The sequence below is a fragment of the Mus caroli genome, unplaced genomic scaffold (assembly GCF_978045245.1).
Source record: "Mus caroli unplaced genomic scaffold, Mus_caroli_1 scaffold_17, whole genome shotgun sequence".
Taxonomy (NCBI): Eukaryota; Metazoa; Chordata; class Mammalia; order Rodentia; family Muridae; genus Mus; species Mus caroli.
Window position 1 is genome coordinate 63,722,788 of NW_028227272.1, and position 22,418 is coordinate 63,745,205.

Sequence of the window (22,418 nt, forward strand, 5' to 3'; positions counted from 1 at the left end):
TAGAAATAAAAAAGGTTGTTTTAGATATTTTTGCTTCTGTTCCTAGTCAACATTAGTGAACACAAATAAGTGGATGCAAAAGTGCTTTTACAGAATTTTGAATGTTGGCAATCTCAAGCAAAATTCTTTATGTCAGCGACACTTTTCTTTTTTAACCCTTAGCATATCACAAGGTTCATACATTTCAAGGAGTAATGAGTAAATGTTTTATCAGAAAGATAACATTTAGTAGCTCTCATTTAAAAAAAAAAAGTTCCCTTTAGAAATTTACAAGAAAATTGTATATCGTTGAGGAAACCTAAAATAGATGGATATAAAATGCAATTGAGAAAAGGTATTCAAAATAATGCGTTTGGCATAACAGAAGGTGCTCCACCACATCTTTTGTAATCTTTCACTGGAGAAAAGAACGTTTATTCTCAATGTCTGTGTTCAAAACCTAGAATACACTAAATGAAGAAGTTCAGTAATGTCCAACAGATAACTAAAATTCAAATTTTATTTTTTTCATATTTATCAGACATTTTTTTTGCATGTGTGAGGAGACTTTTCTGAAAGGATGAAGTGCAAGTGGGACCCCTTGTAGGCATGTTTCTAAGTGTTGTACATGACATATTTGAAGCGCCACTCAGTACACATTGAATACTTTGTCAGTATATAGGCATATTAACATGCAAGTGTCATGTACTTAATATTACAATATGCATTTTGTTTTGTGAAAATGTTCATGATACAAGTAGATTCAATAATTGTGTTTGTTTTCTGTGCGATATGCTTCATTTGGATCTTCTTTGCAGCACAGAATATATTTGAGTGCTGTCATTAAGTATACCCTTCCAAAAGATATGGATTTCATGTCATATAAATAGAACACTTTATTTTTGAAGCTTCATTACCGGGAACACCTGCATTTCTGGACACTGTTTTCAGAGATAAGTCTTTAAATTTTTTTTTTAACATGGCAAACTTGTTCCAAGGTTGTTTACACTGAAATGTTTATGATAAGAATGGAGCTGTCTTTAAGGAATGTGTACGGTTGAATAAAAAGCTTAACAACTGATTCGCAACTATTGATGTGAACTGAATACGAAGAAGAGATCAGCCATTCCAAACTCAGAAGTCCTTAGTTCAGTACTCAATTGCATCATTGAATCAATCGACAACACGTACAGCGAGTACAGCGAAGTAAGTTTGTATAAAGATAAAAATGTTACATATTTATAAGGAGCAATATTACCAGCTTTGAAAAGCTTCTGCTTTGTTTTTGTTTTTTTTTTTTTCTTTTTTTGTTCTATTTATGACATTCAGTCAACACATCGGAACCACGGAGAAAAGCAAGGAGGAGAAAGATAACAACTGTTTACATTTTGTACTTGTCTTTAACCGATTCGTGACTACTGCTTCCAACCGTTACATTTTATTGCGCGTGACTTTCACTATCAGCAAATATAAAAACATGTCTACGAGGATCATGTACAAGGGAAAGCATCTAAAGAAAGAAAGCATTTGAGGTTTGACAGTACTGTGTGTTCGTGTAATGCTGCATTTCATGCTGCGCTTAAAAGTCCGTGTAGGAATCGCTACTGCTTTGACCCTGGATGTGGGGAAAGTGCTTGAGTGCTGAGCCCTGGTAGATTTTTTTCTTGTGCCTCTGCAATTGTCACTTCTCTTTAAACTTAACATATTTGAAATATACATCATATTTCCAAGGAGTTATAGTGTTTTCTTTACATCTTTTTCACATTTGGGCCCATTTTCTCCAAAATAATCACACATTTCATATATGTAATATATATAAATATTACATATACATATATGGACACGATGTTAAAGACTAAATCAAATAATATGTATAACATAACCACATAACATAAACTCTTACTTTAATTTTAAGTGTATTTTATAGATTCACCATCAATATTTAATAAATTTATGTAATCTATTTTTTTTCCTGAAGGGAAAATACGCTCATAAAGTGGCATTTTATTTTAACATATTTAAATTACATCATTGAAAACTTCCTATCATGTGTAGGCAGAAAAAGTGGGCTTTTGAGGCAATATTTTGAATTATTGGGGTTATTTGTTCATAAGGAGGCAGTTTTAAAATACTTAGTTTTTGTTTATATAGATAATATTTCTCTGGAAATTAAATCATATACATGATTTGTACTTAAAATACAGCATTGAATTTGAAGAAATTCTTATACTTTAAAAATAAAATGAAATATCAAATTGGATTGCAAACTGCTGCCATCAAATTACTTTTCAAAAGTTACAATTACATAACAGCAAAACACTAACTAGGCGTGGAAAGAACTGTCCTCACCAAAGTTTCATGTGTTACCTATATATGCAGCTAATGAGAGAGAAGCTAAACAAACGCTTACCCATACACCATAAAATACACTACAAGAAGTTGGCTTTTGAGATTTCCCAGGGAGTGGGGAGTGCATTGTTATGAAGGTCCCAAAATGATGCTTCCTGGGATATCTTGTAAATATTTACTTCCGCTATTTATATTGAAGTATCATAGCCCATGTTAAAAGTGAGAGGTAGAAGAATTACTGTAAGTATGCATGGCAGAGAAATTACCAGCTATATCCAATAACTATTGCATTTGAGAGTAATCTCAATACATAAATATGCTGATTATTTTAGAACCCATTCACATATACCATCCCCTTCAAGTCTCATGATTATCCTGCTACGTTCAATCCACTGCCTTTGGAAGGGTATATAGAAGTGCAAAGGGCATGTTTGGGTTGTGCTATGGAAACAAAGGCAAATATAGAAAAGAAAATGTCCTCGTTAAAATATAAGTGACTTTAAATACTAAATATATCTTACATTCTTTGAGTAAATTTTTACTCATAATCAAAGTATGTCGATTCACTAAAGCACATACATTTCAAAAAAATTAAGATTGCTAAATTTGATTAGATATGAAATCAAAGATTAAAATCCATGTCTTTTCATTCTCTAGAGTAAAAACTAAACCAAATAAATGTCCTTCGTTACCTTAATAAGTAAGAATAAAAACTACCACTTGCTGTAGTTAGTACTTTAAAACATGAGAGATGAATTAGCAAAACTCTTGGATCTTCTTTAAGAGGATTTGTAAAACCCTTTGCATTAAATATCCAGCAATAGAATTAGAGATATTGCACTGAGTATATTTCAATATTGCCAGTGTATATTTCAAAACAAATTATATTATCTACACTAAGATTTCCTCTTTCCCAGAATTCAAAATGCATATTATAATTACATGGGTGTCCAACATCCATACACAGCTAGTACAAGATACTTACGCGTACATACAGTGTATTTACCTACAGTTTGCATAGTTTCTAGTGTGTACTTGGTGCCACTTAACAAAAAGCATTACTCGTCAGTAGTTTCCTTTAGGTTTTTCAGTTATTTCAGTTGATCGCCTCATTGTCTGTACCCATTATAGATTACCATGTGTCAAAGGAAATAAAGTTGGGCATTTTCAACAGTTTTCTGGGACAAAAATATTATGGGAAGGCTACAGTCTGATATGAAGTATCACAAATTGAAAAAAAAAGGTGTGATTTTTTTTTCTTTTAAATTATACGTATGTCAAAAGGGTGGGGAAAATGCATTTTTAGTGTGCCCATGGGTAACACTTTGCAATAAGTGGCACTAAATCACACAATAACTGCTATGTTACATGGAAGAACCGTTACTGTCAAACATCTGCTGTACATGTGCCTAAATGGTATCTCAATGCTGTTACAGTCATGAGTTCATAATTACAAGTGAGCCTGTCTCTTTAATTGAATATTTATATTTTTACAAAAACCAAACAAAAACTCAAACAAAACAAATGAGGTGTTAGCTTCTTTGCCATAATCAGGAAAGTTGCTTTTCTTTCTCTATTTGTTACTGTAATTGTAAAGTTTTTATGAAAGTCTAAACATCTCTAATGATTTCATCCGGTTTCTAGATTAAATCCCAATATCAGGTTTCATAAATTGCTTCTTGCAATTTCTGGTAAAAGAAAACAAGTTGGAATCTCTTTTTCTGTGTTTGTTTTAATTTCTCTTCTCTTCAATACACACAAATACACACACACACACACACACACAGACATGCACATGCAAACACGCACTTTCTCTCTCTCTCTCTCTCTCTCTCACACACACACACACACACACACACACACACACACACACACACACACACCAATATTCCAATGGGGTATTATGTCTTTACTATTTTATTCATATACTTTTCCTTTTTTTTTTCTTCTTATAGTTTTGGTCCCACCATTTTTCCGAGGACATTCAAAAAGGAAAAGAAGACAAGAATAATACTGGTTAGATCTTACTGATGGAGGACAATCAATGTACACTGTAAACATTTCTGGCAGAGAGGAACTTCCTTTTTTAATGAATGATGCTCATGGTCTTTGCATGGTCTTTGAGGAGTGTATACACACACACTCTTTTCACTGTGTTTCCTATCTACTGAACTCTCTTAGCAGAGACAGAGATCAGTCCCATGTGCATATGACTGGGCATATTTCAGGCTTTTCAGTTGACATGAGTCCAATTTAGAAATATGATTTCATTTATTTATTTATTTTTTTATTTACTGGAATGGGAAATGCCTACAATTCTCGTAACTTGTTTCCTTCAGTGAAAATCAAATAAGCTTTCAATACAGGAAAGTATAACTCCATCACTTTTGTTCCATGACAGGAAATGTCATTCAATCAAAATTAGCTATGTTTGACTGAAAACCATTTGATTAGAGCTCACTAATTTTTTATCTGCCAGTGATTTTATTTTAAAAGTTCTAATGGGTTTATGTATTTCTCAGAAGGGTCAAAAGAGTCAAAAGTCTTGAAATGCAAACAATTTGGGGTTTCTAATTTTATAGTGTTATAAATAATGTTTCTGTTATCTAGGCAACAATTTTAGCAGTTGGAGCCAAGTAGAATATAGATGAAGGATATAAATACAACATCGATGAAGAGTAGCAATTTTGTAAATGTATCCTGAAATTAGGCTTTAAATAGTAACTGATGATACAGTTATACAACATACTTAGCAATAGGAACCTTTCCATTTTGTACTAACAGGATGAATTTTTGCTGTGTGGAGTCTTTCTAAAGATTATGCATTGAAAGATATGAGCAGTTTATAGACCTATTCTAGTTTCAATGTGTCTAGAGGCACCTACCTGATTCTCTCGAACTACCATACTATATTAACATATTATTGCATTTTTTTTTCCACAGATGGTATGGAGTGAACTGTAAAAACAAGCATGCAATCACATCAATGCAGACTTATTTCCTTAAAATGTCATACTGTATATGATTTATTATGTTAACACTCAACCACATCATATTATTTATGTTCTGTATATCTTGAAAAAAGTGCTGCTTGACTGACATCGTCCTTTTTCTTTTGTAAGAAATCAACAAGATAAATGCTACACAATTTTAAAAAAAATTAAAAATTCTAACATTGTCCTTAAATGTTCGATACTTTTCTGATAAATAATCTAATATACAGCACCCTTGTCCTCATGTGTTATTAACATAGGATGTTGTATTCAATCATTCTTCTTCCCCGCAAATAAGTTCCAAGGTATTTTTAAAACTCCACCATGCTGTTAGACATCACAAGTACAGCTACCATATTGTAATTTTTGTTTTCTTCTTAAAGGTGCAATGCTTGAAAATGGGAAAATAATTTTTTTCATCTAACTGGATCTTTATTCTTTAGCTTCCAATAAGTGTAATGAAAACTATTCTACCAATATTTTATTTCACCCATAGATAGAAGACTTGTATTGGCTTTGTGACATATTTAAGATTACAGAATTTTATAATATTTCAATATACCAAAATTTAAAATAATCCAGAGAAAGAGACTTTCACCTTGGAGTTAAGAGCACGGCACGGGTTCTCTATCACTCTCCGTTTCATAAGTTTGTACCTCACAGAATGCATAGACAGGAATTTAATATAAAGAATTAGCTCATTTATGCAGAAAATATCATAAACACTTCCTTTTTGGCAAATCAACATAGTTAAGCAGCCCTGAAACTGCCAAATTAAAATATGTAAAGTTGTTTTTTAAATTAAATCAAACTAAGAGTTTGTTTTTAGGTTATTATTCAACTGTGGTTGTGATTTAAAACCTGAGGCTGTGCACTGGTTGTTAGCTTAAAATTACCTTTCCTTGTAACATTGTGCTTCCATTGTATAACAAATAAAAATTAACAAGAACTAGAAAAATTTTGTTGTTGACAGTGCTGGGACATACAGACAAAAATACTAATCCATGTTATCTACTTATAATATCAGTTTATGTAATATCTAAAGGGATATAATGGAACGTTAGAAAATGCGTACTTATGACTGAATAACCTACAGCCAAAAAAGTTAAATATGTATCAAATAATGTTTAATTGGATTTATTATATGCACTATATACAGATACTAAAATGTCTCAAAATTGTGCCCTACTTCAGTTTTGTTTAGGCAGGTGAATCCTTATGGAACAAATAAATTATAGAATCAAATAGAGAAATGAATGAAATCTTTATGATTCCCAAAGCAGTTAAATGTTTGTAATAATTTATTGGTAAATGAAGCTACAATAACCTAATGGTAGGATCTATATAATAATATAAGGTGTCATGTCATGAGTATAATCCATACACATGGTGCCTGTATCAAACACTAAATTTTAAAATAGCCACTTGATACAGTATTACCAGTATAATCTCAAACATTCCAGAAACTACACTACAGTGTTTTTTCAGTTTGTGTTTTCTAGAGCGTATGTTTCCACAACATGTTATCTTTGAAGATAGACAGGTAGAAAACATCGTTTGTAAACCACTAATCTTCGATTAAGCTTAAACACATTAGGTTATCACCTAATCCTGTGACTTGTGATAACTGTCCAATGGCAAACCAATAAAGTCTATGACTTCAAGAAAAACAAATGTAGGGGCGGGGCTCTGCATACATTTCTTCAATGTATAAAAACAACTCAATACCATGATCCAGTGAGATGATTAACATTGTTAAGGCTGTATATTCAAGCACTGTATGTTAAAAGAGCAATGGTGTAAAATTTAGGCAATAAGAAATGTCCTGCATTATGGATGGTACAGTAATTAAAGAATGATGCTTTCAACTGCTGATTGTTGGTATACACTGGCTACTGAGAGCAGTACAGTATGGGTGTTAATAAAAGTAGTAGAAGAAGATGATTGGAATGATTTCTGAAAGATGATTGCCAGTTTTCTCCAGCAGTCAGCCTGGTAGGTAAAACTCAGAACTTGAAGCCTGAATTTTAAATGAAATACTCTTTTTTCTCTTCGGCATTGACTTGGCTGCCTTCAGCATTGATAATGGCTGTGTCGGCATCTGGTGCATCTTCGGCTCCTTTAGCTTCATTTGTTAGATATGTTCCTGTGAATGTGGGAAGAAGGATGTTAGTTCTGGGCATCTAACAAAATAACTAGCAAGTAGAGAAAGCATTTGACCGAATCTTGGTATATTGGACAATATTCTGAGAAGTGATACACCACACAACTTGGATGTTTAAAACTCTGTCTTTCTTTTTATTTTAAGAGATGTATTTCATGTGAAACTGAGGTACAATTATTTAAAGGCCAGAACGAGGCTGACATGATTACTACATCATGTTTACTTCTTTAATGATGGATTGATTAATGAGACCATAGAAGAAATTTAGTTCTTTATTAAGATGCATGCAGTTGACAATCGTCTCACATTTTTACCATGATTTTTCATGCTTACTCAATCTGAACTTTCAAAACAAAGAAACTGTAACTTAACAACAACAACAACAAACCTAATAAAACAAAAAGCACCAAAACAAAATAAAACATCTCAGGAAAATAATAGTGTGCTTTGTGTTAGCCAAATACTCCTGGGCATGAAAAAAATACCACTGAACCAATCTATGTTGATAATGTTTAGATTGGACTGTAATGAAAATAAAATTTCTAAAAAAATTATAAAAACTTTATTTTGTCAAAGATCATAATTTCTTGACTCAAATCTATATGTATGCAGAAAACTTATTGCTACAACATATTACTGTCCTTGGGCTCTCATTCACCTTTTATTTTTGTTTTGTTTGTTTGTTTTGTTGCTTTCCTCAGAATTAGATTGGCATAGTAAATAAAGCAATGTCTGTTTAGATAATGGTCAGAGTTTCCCAAGTGAGCCAGTTGTTAGTAGGAAGAGTATAAGTTCATCCTTGTCTCTAACAATAAACTCCAACTATGAATGTCTGGCTGACGGTGCATGGTTTTATGTATAGAAGTATGTACATTGTTTTTACACTGTTAAAGCTAGCACAGCATTTGCCTTAAGGTACAGTTAATCAAATTACTGTTAACCCATTTGAAATAACACTTATCATCCCTTCCCTGAATTCATTTAGAATTTACATCTCCACATTCCTCTTTCTATCTGCCTCCCTGCCTTCACTCACTCGAGAAACATATACCCTATAAGATGTCAGAATTGATTAGTGTTTGCAAGATTTCTAGCAAAACTCAGAGCGCTTTCTCCAACTATTGTTCACCTTTATGTCTTGCCAGATATCGGCCAAGCAGGAATATGGAGCACAGTGTAACAAATACAACAACAGCCACTATTCCTCCGATGAGAGCGTGGTCAGGGCCATTCTGGCCAGCCAGAGAATTGGGATCTGCAAGAGAATGAAGAATAGTGTTGTAGTTAGACTGTTACTATCTCCTGAAGTACATATCTGGAACTAGATGAGCCATTTAAAACAGCATGCTTCTATTAAAATGAATTTGCATTGATATATATTATGCCAATCATTCAGTTAACAAATATTGATTGTGTGGCTACAGCACACAAAACACCTGGAGGTATAAGATTAAACATGTTAATGATTTTTACCATTGATTTCACATTTTAAGGAAAAGATGACATGAATTAAACATACATATACAAGCTTTTGATGTTACATGTTTTTTCTTAGTATTCACATTTGTAAGTATAAATGCTTATGTGAATCTATGTAATATGTATATACATGCATACACATATATATTTACACACGATATAGAAAATTCATCGGTACATTTTAAAATAAGATCATTCCGATGGAAAATCTGGGGTTTAGTACTAAATTTTGATATTTATCATTCCACAAATAATATTTAAAGCTATGAAAATTGATGCATACTCTTAAGAAAAATCTAACAATAACACCTGGATAATATCTGGAGCTGAAAGTCCAGATAGTCATAACAAATAATTTCATCAGAGGAAACCAAGGCAGAGAGAACAGGATGATTTTGGAGAAAACACTCGGTGTTTGATGAAAGAGAGTAATATACTGTAGTGACAGGTTTACACTCCTGTGAAATGTCCACAGGAGGTGGAAGAGGAATAAACAACATTGAGAATGAAATGCTCATTGGATTTCTAGTTTTCCAAACAATGATTAAAAAATATTATCAAGAATCTTTACATTCTTCTGCTAATAAGATTTTATTAGAAAGAATTAAACTAGTATAAGACAATAAGACAAAAAGATAAAAAAAAATTTGGATGTTTGGAGAAGCAAATGTTTGAAAATTTCAATTTATTGAAGTCACATGACAAGGAACAAAACTCAATGAAACTTTGAAATACATTAAGGCTCTGATCTATGGCAAAGATCAAATAAGCATTCCAGCTTCCTCTCCAACTGTCTTCTTGCAAAGCTCCTCATGTAGTTTCTTATACTTTAGAGGCAGGATTCGGAAGGAGCAAAGCAACAAATAGGTTATGGCTGGCACTAATGCTTTCAAAATCTCAAAGAGTGGCTGTAGAGACACGTATCTGACAAATAGATTTAGGAGTGTGATATTTAATGGAAGCCGTGTCCTGTCAAAGAATCATATCCAAACAAAAATAACAACCTGTGTGTAAAACTTCAAACAATCTATAGAGCCCAAAAACTTGGGAAAGGAAGAAATGGACTATAAAAGCCGAATTGTGCCGACAAAGGTCATCCTTTTCTGTACCTTCTTCTAATGCACCCTGGCATAGGACCTTACAGGTTGAAAGCAAAGAGAAAACGGTATCATCAAAACTGAAGGATCTTGTGATTCTAGTCTAACATCCTGTCATGAATGGTTTCCACTAAACTTGTATTTTCAGGTAGGAGCAATGATAATTAAAAGTAGACACCAAACCTGCATTGTGGAGACCATGCCCTGAAGGGCCTGAAAGATCCTTCACATGAGGGTGCAAAAACCTCAATTTTTTTTTCTCCAGACAGGGTTTCTCTGTGTAGCCCTTGGCTGTCCTAGAACTCACTCTGTAGACCAGGCTGGTCTCAAACTCAGAAATCTGCCTGGCTTTGCCTCCCAAGTGCTGTGATTAAAGGCGTGCACCACCACACCCGTCCTAAACCTCAACTTTTAAAACAAAGAGCACAAAACCTTAATTTGCTAATCAGCTATCTTTAGCATTTTATACAGATTTGAATATATATATACATATATACATGTGTGTGTGTATATATATATATATATATATATATATATATATATACATATATACCAATCCTAATTCACCTCAAAAATAATGAAAATGATGACATGTTTTCTTTAGGTTCACACTGACATCAAAGTTCAGAATCTGTATTCTGCATTTCACCATTAGAACTTTGGAGCTACAAGATGTCTCATCTTTTTTTTTTTTTTAAATGATTTCTTTCCTGATCTTTCCTTTTTATAATGACTTGCTTTTTTTGTTTTGTTTTGTTTTTTCTTCACTTTATTCTATGGCCTTGCTATATTCTCTTTAATCCTTGAGTTATCTTACATTCATTCTTTGAAACCTTTCAAGAATGTTATTCATTTCCTCAAGGTTTTTATATATTCTGTTCTCTTTCCCTTGGAGACCTGTTATCCTTTATTTTTTTTCATGCTTCTTATATCACTTGACAGACATTTTCATGTCATATATTAGTCAGTGATTTGTTCTATTTTATGGCATACTTTTCAGTGGAGATTATCTAGTTTTTCATTCAGACAAGCTATAAGGTGTCAGGTCAGCATGTGCTCAGCTTTGATTTTGGTGAGCTCAAAAGTGAAGCCTTTAAGTCATTAGTCTTGGTTGCAGTCAAAACTGCCTAAGCCTTTAACATTCAGATTATCTGTTTAGAATGCTCACTTTATAAATAGTATTATACTTTTAAAGTAATTTTCCTTTACTGGTCTTCCGTTTGTGGTCTTCTTAACCACAGGTAAGTCTTAAAATTTTATGTAATCAAGTCTAACTTTTGCATCCTGTTATAAAGGCTTATGGGTAACAATGTAAAATCCTACATCATAACAAAATATATCCACAGTGATCTATATTATCATCTTAACTATTTACAGGAATCATATGTATAATGCATTTTATGTAACATGGAGTCATTTGTTAATAGATTTTGTAACAGACATGCTGACTTTAGTAGTTCAGGAGATCTTAGCACAATGAATGCTGTTTAGAGGCATGGTTTTAGAACTTAAGTAGGTTCTTGCTAAAATGGTAGCAAAAATTGTATCCATCAAAGACCCAATCCATAGTCTCAGTATCTGGGAAAGTCCTTGAGTGTGCTAACTTTGCTCTTTAGCTTTTGTAATTTTGCCTTCTTTACCTGTTCTTGCTAATTGAAGTATCTCAAATGGGATGTAGTTTTGTGAATAAAAGGCAAAGAATGGGGAGGCTACATGATTTTCACAAGTTTACCTAGTAGCTCACCAACCAGCAGAAAAAGATTTTTCTATTGGCTTTAAGTGGATATATGTTCTCTGAATAAGTCATCTTGCAACATTTTGGAGGCCATGGTGAGATTTCCAGAAATAGTAAGGGGGGCAGATCTCCAGGAATTTTTAAGGAAATTTTAGGGAATGTATAGCCTGAGATGCAGCATGGCCTCAGGAACTTCTCTTGCCTCTGGCCCTGCCAACTCCTAATGGCTCCACCAAAAACAGGAAACTAGAGAGTCACCTAGGTTTGTATCATTGGGAAGTGAGTCTGTGTATGGTACTTTCCACATAGGACATCTAGTGGGGAAAAAAACAAATGATGGAGTCTTGGGTCTAACTGAGATGTCACCAACCACCTAGTTTAAATCTATAGGACTGTATTTACTATGTGTCACTTTGTGTCTATTGGTTGGAAAAAGTTTTAAAATGGAAGGGGCCACCCTAGGAATGTGTCAGTCACTGTACACAGGACAGGAAATAGCACAGGACTTCCTGCATCTTTCACCTGTCTCCCACCCCTTCTAGAAGCCACTGTGGCTGTGGAGGCTGCTGTTGCTCTGGTGACACCAGTGGAGGTTTCCAGGCAGCAATGGTGGAATGGATTCCCACAGCCCAAGGATGTTTTCACAAATAAGAAGAATTATCCTATCCATGAAAATGTCTGTACCCTCTGTGAAATCCATTGGCCCTCTTTTGGAGATCAGTGACCAGTTTTGGTTCAGAGCACCTGAAACCTGGTGGCTGATATATCTCAGCAACCATAACCAGTTTGTCTGTATTGACCAGTGGAATTCTAAGTGATATGTCATCTGGCTTAAGATTTGTGCCTTTTTGTTGGGGAGATGAATCTTTTCTAGTCAGCCACATTGCTGGTCGAAACCCAAAATCTCCACCTCTCAGCTGCACCAAAGGAAACTGACCCTGCTCTTCAGCTCCTGGAGTGCTCGCTCACGGTGCTGAGTGCTTCGTCACTTGAAGCCAGAGACACTTGGATCTTAGATAACAGATTGCAAAGGGAGCCCTTGTCCAGGCATTGGGAAGCTGGCAGAGGCCAGTGGCCTATCTTTAAAAAAAACCTTGATCCTGTTTCTACCAGTTGGCAGGCTTGTTTGTATTGCCACTAGCCATGCTTGATAGAAGCTTAATAAACAGACTTTGTGTCAGGGTGGTTGTTCCTGAAAACCCTGTACTCAATAGAGGCCTCCTGAGGGCTACATAAGAGAGGTAGATATCTAACACCCAAATAATGAATAATCTGGCACTTTTTCTGGGTCATCCCAGTATCTTATTCTATAAACTTTAGCCATTAAACTACCAGCCTGGTACTAGAAGATAATGTGATAGAATCTCTCTATGATGGTCTGAAAGTGACTGATAAAATCCAATATGTCAGACATGACTTAACAGATGTCCTGCTACGAGAAGTAAGGGAGGTACCAGACACTGATGGGATACGATTTGTTTAAGATAGAATCAGACATGACAGTGCCACATTTGTCACCTTGGACTAGACAGTACTAGCCCAGTCCATCAGCAAAGGGCTTCGGGACAAAGGGCTGAACTTTTGGCATTATCCCAAAGATTCCACTGCAGGGAAGGGAAAAACTATCACTATGTCCATGAACTGCCTAAGAATTTTAATCCAGCAATATAGCTGCTCTGATCATATCCAAAGACCTATGTGTGCATGATCTGGTTGGAATGCAGACATTCTATACTCCCTTATCTAGAATATACACATGCTCATAGAACATACCTCTAAGATAAAATTATTTTGTAGAAGGTAACAACCATATCTGAAAGTGATGCCTAGGTCCTTTCTGTCTCTTGTGAGGCTATGCTGGGGCCTAGCAAACACAGAAGTGGATGCTCACAGTCAGCTATTGGATGGATCACAGGGCCACCAATGGAGGAGCTAGAGAAAGTATCCACAGAGCTGGGGGGATCTGCAACCCTATAGGTGGAACAACAATATGAACTAACCAGTACCCCCAGAGCTCGTGTCTCTAGCTGCATATGTAGCAGAAGATGGCCTAGTCAGCCATCATTGGAAAGAGAGGCCCATTGGTCTTGCAGACTTTATATGCCTCAGTACAGGGGAATGCCAGGGCCAAGAAGTGGGAGTGAGTGGATAGAGGAGTGGGGGAGGGTATGGGGGACTTTTGGGATAGCATTGGAAATGTAAATGAAGAAAATACCTAATTAAAAAAAAAGAAAGTGATGTCTAATTGAGAGCTAGACAAAGTATTGAATTAGAGAAAGATTTGACAGGAGCCAGCAATGGTATATGCCCAACTCTCATGGGAATATCACAGGTTATTTTAGAGCAGTGCAGGGAATGTCAGTAGGTAGTCAGTGCAGTAAGTGCTGTGTAGTGGAGTTGAGTTCATTCCTGACCCGTGCAGGTGACCAGAGTCAGTTTAAGCCAGAGAATAAGACAGAACCGGAAGATTATAACAACTGCCAAAGTTAGTTTAAGTCCAAGCAAAACACTTCAGTCAGAAGCTGAGAGATTTCCAGATTGAATCAGCTAGCTTGGAGAGGAGTTTGAACGGCAATAGCTGAGTTGTACCAGCCATCTAGAGTTCAGAAAGAACTAAAAAGCATGAGCATATTCAAATTCAGGAGTAACCCTCCAAGAACAATTGCAACTAGAGATAAAAGCAACTTTTACAACAGACAGTCTGTATGCATTTGCTATGGCCCATGTTCATGATGCCCTCTATATTGACAGAGGACTCATTCCCTCTGCAGGAAAGGAAATCAAAAGCAATGAAGAAACACTGGTCCTACCAGAGGCCTTATGACTGCCAAGAGAAGTATCCATTGTCATTGCAAAGCACATGGAAAGGAGAATCCCAGAGGCACAAGAGAACAGGTTAGCAGAGTTGGCCATGTAGAGGCATAGCCCTAGAACCAATGGGGGCTCTCAAGATCTTGCTTATCCTGCATAAAGCTGAATTGTTCAAGTGCCCAACCTATATACAAAGCATGGGGGGAGTGAGTAAAAAAGATGCCGAATGAAATAAATGGGTGGTGGTTTTTGCCAGATGAGAGACCAATATTCCATGCTGATACTGAAAGACAGATCATTGTCAAACTCCATCAGGCTGCCCTTTTGACAAAAACTAAAACTGTGGAGTTATTCAGGACCAGATACTATAATTCTCACCCACACAATCTCATCAATCTCTCCATGTGCAGATGTGCCATTTGTAAACAGACAAACCCCAAAGAAGGAAGAAAAGAATCATCCCTAGATTCCACTGGGATGTGGATTTACAGAGTCAAATACACAGTTCTTGTATATAAGTTTTTGGATGTTTTCATGGAAACCTACTCTGAATTAGTCCAAACCTACACCAACCGATTGAGACTGTCTCAATAGCCACCAAGAAATATCCCCCAAGAGTTAATTCCTAGATTTGGGTTGCTCGGCTCCATAGGGTCCAACTGTGACCCTGGTTTTCCAGTTCAAAGTTGCCCTAGGTCTGACAAAGGAAACTAACTAAATTTCTCTGAGACTAATGATAATTGGGCCAACCTCTTACCTATGACTATCTTAAGGGACAGGTGTACAGCATATTGAGAAGTTCACAAGGGAAAAAATTTATTAACCATTTCCTCCTCAAGTACTTTTAGACCCAGCACCACACTCAGAAGACTATTCATCACATAGTTTGAGAGACTGCTCCCTCATCCATGTGTGAATATACCTACAAGTTCTAGCCTGGCAACCCAGAGCCTGTAAACAATATGGAGTGGTCCTCACCACTCCTACAGAAGACATCATTAGTGTTATCCAGTGTATCCACCATGGCCAGCTGAAGGATGATACAGGAGATAGTGACAGATGACTCATCACTATGTCTTTTGACTTCCTAAAGATATGTCTGACATGGACCCTATAATTACAATTGACCTACTTTGTCTTTTTTTCTTCTTGCAAGAGAGGCCCCACCATCCTTAGGCCAGGACCTTGGGTATGAGAATTAAGAAAGACCCGATTGAGGAGTGCATACCCTACCCACCTTCCATGTAGATTTATTTAAATGTTGAATCCAGAAGCTACTAGAGGAGGGTTCACTTGCTTCTGGGGAGGAGACTGCCCCCTGGGCTGTGTTTTCACCAATAAAGAAGAGGGGCTCCAATCTAATGGATCTATTCAGTATTTTGCCTGCCTTGCTGACAACTTCCTGAACTGCCAGATGCTAGGTAAGTTCCATTGTGTTCAGTGATAAGCTAAGTCCTCCTGGGAAAATACTAATCCCTGAAAAGTCCTAGAAATGGAACCATCACCTGTGGTCATGAGCAATGCATTCCTACATCTATGAAGCAGTGTTTCTTTGCTCAGTTCCTCATGTGGTAGTGACCTCAAAACACAAAATTATTTTGTTGCTTATTCATTACTGTAATTTTGCTACTATTCTGGATTATATTGTAAATATCTGTGTTTTCTGATGGCTTTACCTTACCCCCCTGAAAGAGTATTTTTACCCTTAAAAGCTTGTGACCCACCGCCTGAGAACCACTAACATAAAGGTTATGGAAGCCTACCAGGAAGCTGCAGGTCATTATAGCAAAGCTGGAAGAACTTGGGGATACTCAGATAGCAAATTCACAATTCAGAAGAAACCTGAGCCTAAAGTCATCTTGTGCATTGTCCAAATGGACCCATCATAGTATCCCAGGAATATAAGACTCCAAGGTGACAAGCCCCCACATTGCAATTTCCCCAGAAATTCCTTTTGTAACTATGAGGTTAAACTTCCAGGAGGCTGCAGAAGCCTCACTGAAGGGCTTCAATATTCAGGATGCTAGAAAGACTATCTCAGTTATTTAACCAGTCCCAACTGCACATAAGTCAGATATGACTGGACCCCAAATGCTCATATTAGGTTGGGATTGGAACTAATTAGACAATAAACTCCTCTTCCAAATCTAACAGCTATAAACAGACTATGGACCCTATACTTACAGTTGCTCGGTCTCTTGAAGACCTCCAAAAGAAGGGTGCCTGCTTAATGTCACCAAGAAACTCAATAGATAGTTCCCCTTATTTGGATTACACAGCAGGTTAATTTCAGGAATGGCAGTTGAGTATATCTACAGATCCAGAGACTACTTGGTTTGCTTGCATTAATGGATTAGCCAAGTGTGCACCTATAAAGTGTTTGCATAGATGAAAACATACTTATTTTTTTGCATCCTCATGTTTGTTATTCTACAGGTGTTCATCTACAGTGGCTAAGAGGACAGCAAACACCTAAATAGAGATTTCTGGGCTCCCCTCATCCTGCCCACACACAGTAAGCCATTCCCATTGTCATTCCCCTGTGGGTGGGAAAAGGCAACAACAATATGAACTAACCAGTACCCCGGAGCTCCTGTCTCTAGCTGCATATGTATCAAAAGATGGCCTAGTCGGCCATCACTGGAAAGAGGCCCATTGGACAAACAAACTTTATATGCCCCAGTACAGGGGAACGCCAGGGCCAAAAAAATGGGAATGGGTGGGTAGGGAAGTGGGGGGAAGGGTATGGGGGACTCTTGGGATAGCATTGGAAATGTAGTTGAGGAAAATATGTAATAAAAATATTAAAAAAAAGAATATAGTAATTGTTAAAAAAAAAAGAACTTCAGCCATAGTTATGGGACATAAAACAAACAAAGAAACAAACAAAGAAACAAAAAAGTAAAGGAACTCAGTCATCAAAAAGACTTAGATTAGATCTAGGGCATCCACAAAATTCTTTTTCCCAAGCCTGGTTAGACTCTTTAGTCAAGGTTATTTATCTTTGAGACTCAGAAAGGATTGGACTCTTTCCCTTTTATGAGACAAAGGTTTCTTTGTATGGTACTGAGAGAAACTTTTTGCTTCTATGCTTATCAGTCAGGGATTAGAAGGGAAAGTTTAGTTATGGACAGAAATAACTTCCAGGAAAGAAGAAGGAGATATCAAGAATATAATAATCTTTGTTCTTCTGGTCCCCCTGATCAACTATACTACTTATGACCTTGGATGGGCCATTAATACTTTTGCTTCTAGCAAATATCATACATCTTGCTTAAAAAAGAAAAAAAAAAGAAATTACTTCAGATTTATTCTAGTGATAAGGCAGCTATTTTTCAAATGATGCAAACAATGAAAACACAGGTATTCTGTATTATTAAGTTAACTTAAAATCAAATGTTCTTTACATATTACAATGGTTTTCCAAAATAAAATGACATATATATTAAGCGATCTTAAGGTATAGATGCACAGTCCTCCTTGTAAGTAACTGAATGTATTTTCTAAGTAGTTTTGGAAAAAATATAAATATGAGGGTTGGAATTGTTAATCAAAAGTAAAGTACTCTATTTTATGCTTGACATCCTTGGGTATTGTCCCATCAGGACAAAATATGAGAGGGAATTGGAAAGTGTGTTCTCTATTCAATGACATGAATCAAAGGGGTTAACTCTAGTCAAAAAGAAAACTACAGGTTGTCTTGATTCTCTCCCTGCCATTCTATCATCAAGTTTTTAAAATTAGTTTAAATTTAAATGTTCACCATTTCATTTCTATTACGACTTGGTTTCTTAGCAGCTATGGATACCTTATAACATTTGAGCAAAGTCTTTCACAGCACTAAGAATTATTTTCCCCTAATAGACTTTATAATTTATGCAAAACATTATAGGTTTCATCTGATCAAGAAAATAACTACAGATGTGGCCTGGTCTTTAAATATTTTAATAATTTAGATATGGAGCTTCCTCATATCTCTCTTGCCAACAACATCTTTAAAATTTGACATTCACGATTTATTATTGGATTTGCTTTTTATTTCACTATCATCTGTTAGACTAAAAGTCTTTCCTTAATATCTATTTTTAGCAACTAAAATAAAAGACTGAGAATCAGGTAAGTACTATCCGAACAATACAGGAATAATGCATAATTCAAATGGATAAATCCTAGCAAGAAAATGTTACATAGCCTTCAATTCATCTTCTACTGTCAGAGAAATCAAAGAAGTGTAGATCTTTACAAATAGCTAAATTTGCATTGTTATTCAAATAAGTACATCATCTATTTCAAAAGATCATTATTTCTCAAGTGTTAGCTCATGGCTTTTTGCAGGTAATTGGTGAACTTGGGAGCGGGAAGACACTACTAGACTTTGCCATGTAACATTATAATTCTTGTCCACCTGAAATGGACAGATGACAGGACATGGAAGCCTCAATTTAAAGACTTTCAAGTTTAACATCGTTTAATTAAAGTCTTTTTTGATGTTTTTAGAATAAAATATTCTAAAGAAAAATATGTCAAATGGTATTTATGTTAAGTAACTCTTGATATTAACATGTGGATGACAACATTACACAATAAATTTATTTAAAATTACAGTATGCAGAAGTCACAAACTATAAAGTCCTATTTGCAAACTCATAAAAAAAACAAGCAAGCAAACAAACAAAAAAAGCCGAGGAGTGGTGTAGTATGCCTTTAATCCCAGCATTTGGGAGGCAGAGGCAGGCAGTTTCTGAGTTCAAGGCTGGCCTGGTCTACAGAGTGAGTTCCAGGACAGCCCGGGCTATACAAAGAAATCCTGTCTTGAAAAAGAAAGAAAGAAAGAAAGAAAGAAAGAAAGAAAGAAAGAAAGAAAGAAAGAAAGAAAGAAAGAAAGAAAGGAAGGAAGGAAGGAAGGAAGGAAGGAAGGAAGGAAGGAAGGAAGGAAGGAAGGAAAGGAAAGGGAGGGAGGGAGACAGGAAGAAAGAAAGAAAGAGAGAGAGAGAGAGCGAGAGAGAGGGGGGGAGGGAGGGAGGGAGGAAAGAAGACAGAGAAGAAAGAAAGAAAGAAAGAAAGAAAGAAAGAAAGAAAGAAAGAAAGAAAGAAAGAAAGAAAGAAAGAAAGAAAGAAAGAGAGCAAGAGCGAGCGAGAGCGAGAGAGAGAGAGAGAGAGAGAGAGAGAGAGAGAGAAAGAGGGAGAACAAACTCATAACCATGTGCGTGCCTAGTTTCACATGTCTTTAAAACAAATATAAATAACATGGCAAACATGTAGGGGTTTCTAAGTCCACCATGTGTTTAAAAACATGTAGGAAAAATTAGAATTAAATTAATTACAGTGTGAGGAAAAATCTAAAACATTTGGTCAAGAGGAGGCAGGAGGCCAGGCTTCATTCTTCTCTACTTCAGGTTCTCTCTCTTCAGGCTTCATGCATCTCTCCTTCCTGTGCTGGGTACATTGACCTTCTCAGATTCAGTGAGATGCTTTGGGTACTGAGAGCTTAGGCACGCTAACTCAATCATTAGAATTCCAGAAGACTGTGTGCTTCTTCCTTTTTGTAGCAAATTTTGATTCTGCCTTTTCCTCTTATCCCTTTCTGATAACCAATACCCTCAATTACTTACAAGATAACTTGTTGGCCTACCTATGATTTTCTAAATTCTCACCAAAATCAGATACTGGAATTCCTCCCTCCACTCGTGGTTTTCAAAGCCTCTCTGAAATCTCTAAGGTCCTTGGGCCCATAGTCAAGTCAGCCACAATTTCCAGGTTGAAATTGTTCTATATGGTGTAAGCAATTGCTCTTTGTTTCTAAGTATTTATTTTTTTGTCTCAGTTTCTGTTAAGGGTCAGGAAAGAATGAATACTATGTAATTTAGCCCTTAATTTAGTCACTTTACAAATAAAATTTAATAATATTTTTATATATTTTCAGCCTGGAAAAATACTAAGGTTTAAAATTGTATGTCCTCATAGAAAATGATTTAAAATAATGTTGCATGATTACTTCTATAAAAATAGACTATTATTAAAAATTAAAATAAATAACTTTTAAGGGCAATTTTTTTATTAGCATAAAGCCTAGTAATTTTTAATGTGGATGGTACTTTTAAAAGGTAAAGATGTATAAATTATTGATTTTAATTATTAAGCCATTTATTATTCTCTGCATGTCTTTGTACAAGTTTTTAAGGACATTCTTACTTAAGCTACATACAAAATATTGTGACCATATTCAGCCTTTGTACCTCTTTCTAGGTCTTCCCAGATCTAGTTCCCCATCTTCTCTGAAATCTATGTCTTCTTTTAGATTTAAAAAAAAAAAAAAACAAACAAACTGAGTCCAATTTGTGGTGACCTTATAGTCCTAGATGTGGAGACAAGCAATGGAGTGTGGTCAACCTGCTAGGAGCCATTCCCTTAGGAAAATCCATTTCTCCCATACCCCTCAGAGGGCATTGACTGAGTTTCTGCAGTTAGGACAGGAGGCTCTTGAACTACTTACTCTCTATGTTAGAATGTTGTCTGCCCTGACACTGCATGGCTCCTATGTAAGCAAGTACAGATGATAGGATTTGATCAGTGGCCTGGTCCCGTTGTGTTCAGAGAATACTATTTCTCCTTGGTATGCCAAGACTGCTTGACCTTACAATCCTTCTAGTACTTCGTTGGTAACCATTCCAAAGCTGTGGAATGCATTCAGTGATGTGGATATGCACTCTGGCTCAGCAGTCCAGTGACAATGATTCTCTGTATTTTGACAACTTGTGATTTTCTATTTTAGTGAGGTTTTTAACTCACCCTTAAAATATAAATAACTGTTATCCTACAAGTTCAACAAAGACAAATGTATAAATGCCCATAAAATAACATAAAAGTATCTAAAAAATAAACATTACCTAAATGTTAGAACCATGTTATGTAAAAAAAAAAAAAAAAAGGCATAAGATAAGATGTGGAGAGGGAAAGCTATTACTTTCCCTTGAAAGAGTCACTTAGCACTTTCGACTTGTGATGGTGACTGACAGCCATGGTAAATGGCTAAGGGGTTGAAAGATAGGGAAAGTCTTAATAACAGAAGATTATGACAGTCCTGTAAACAACCTGATGAAAATTTGTATAGGTAGGATTAAACAAGAGGGTATATTTTGTTGAGGTTTAAATCATCCAGGGGATAGATTATGAATGTATGTTTTGTTTAATTCACTCAAGCTGTTGACCCAGATAGTCATAGTAATTTTAGCTACCAAACTGGATAAACCATGGAACCTCCTTGTGAAATTATGTTTGCAGAGTTTTCTAGTAATTATTAAATTCAATTTCAGACAGCTCAGATTCTGCCCACTTTAGAATGAGATTTGGCAGAGGTCCTGGTGGCTTTGCATCCTTCCTCATAATTGTATTTTCACGTGTCTGTCCATCTTCAGTGACCACCTGCCAGTGTTGCTTCATCCTATACCACATTCTCTCTCTTTCTCCTTATGCAAATTCCAGGCTTAAGTGATTAATTCAACCATATCAGTTTCGACAAAACTATTTAGTTCAAGAGCTTACCCCTCGGTATTAATTGCTATACGTAAGCAAGATCATCCTTGAAGATGTAAATTTTCATGAATATAAAGGTTGTCCTATGCATTTGTAATGCAACTTTAACAGTTTTGCTCACTTCCAAGAACCAAGCAAATCAAGTGAGTGGTAGGATAGCATTAAATTCTCAGGGTGAATTCCAAGGAGATTTATGCACCAGTGTGTGTTGTTCTGAGAGCTAAAAAATCCCCCGTTCCTGATATTAAATCATCGTAATACTGCTTCTATTTGAACTG

At 35.7% G+C, this 22,418-nt stretch overlaps 1 protein-coding gene across 3 annotated transcripts in view; it reads right to left on the reverse strand.

Moving 5' to 3' along the window:
- Window positions 1-1,257: 1,257 nt before the first annotated feature.
- Cadm2 (cell adhesion molecule 2) overlaps window positions 1,258-22,418 on the reverse strand; it is a 950,561-nt gene continuing 929,400 nt past the window's right edge. For all 3 annotated transcript variants that reach the window (XM_029470561.2, XM_021184565.2, XM_021184564.2), the window contains 2 exons: window positions 8,615-8,740; window positions 1,258-7,467 (listed from right to left, as the gene is read on the reverse strand). In XM_029470561.2, coding sequence (XP_029326421.1) covers window positions 7,349-7,467; window positions 8,615-8,740 — 245 coding nt within the window. In that variant the 3' untranslated portion in view covers window positions 1,258-7,348. The remainder of the gene's footprint in view (window positions 7,468-8,614; window positions 8,741-22,418) is intronic.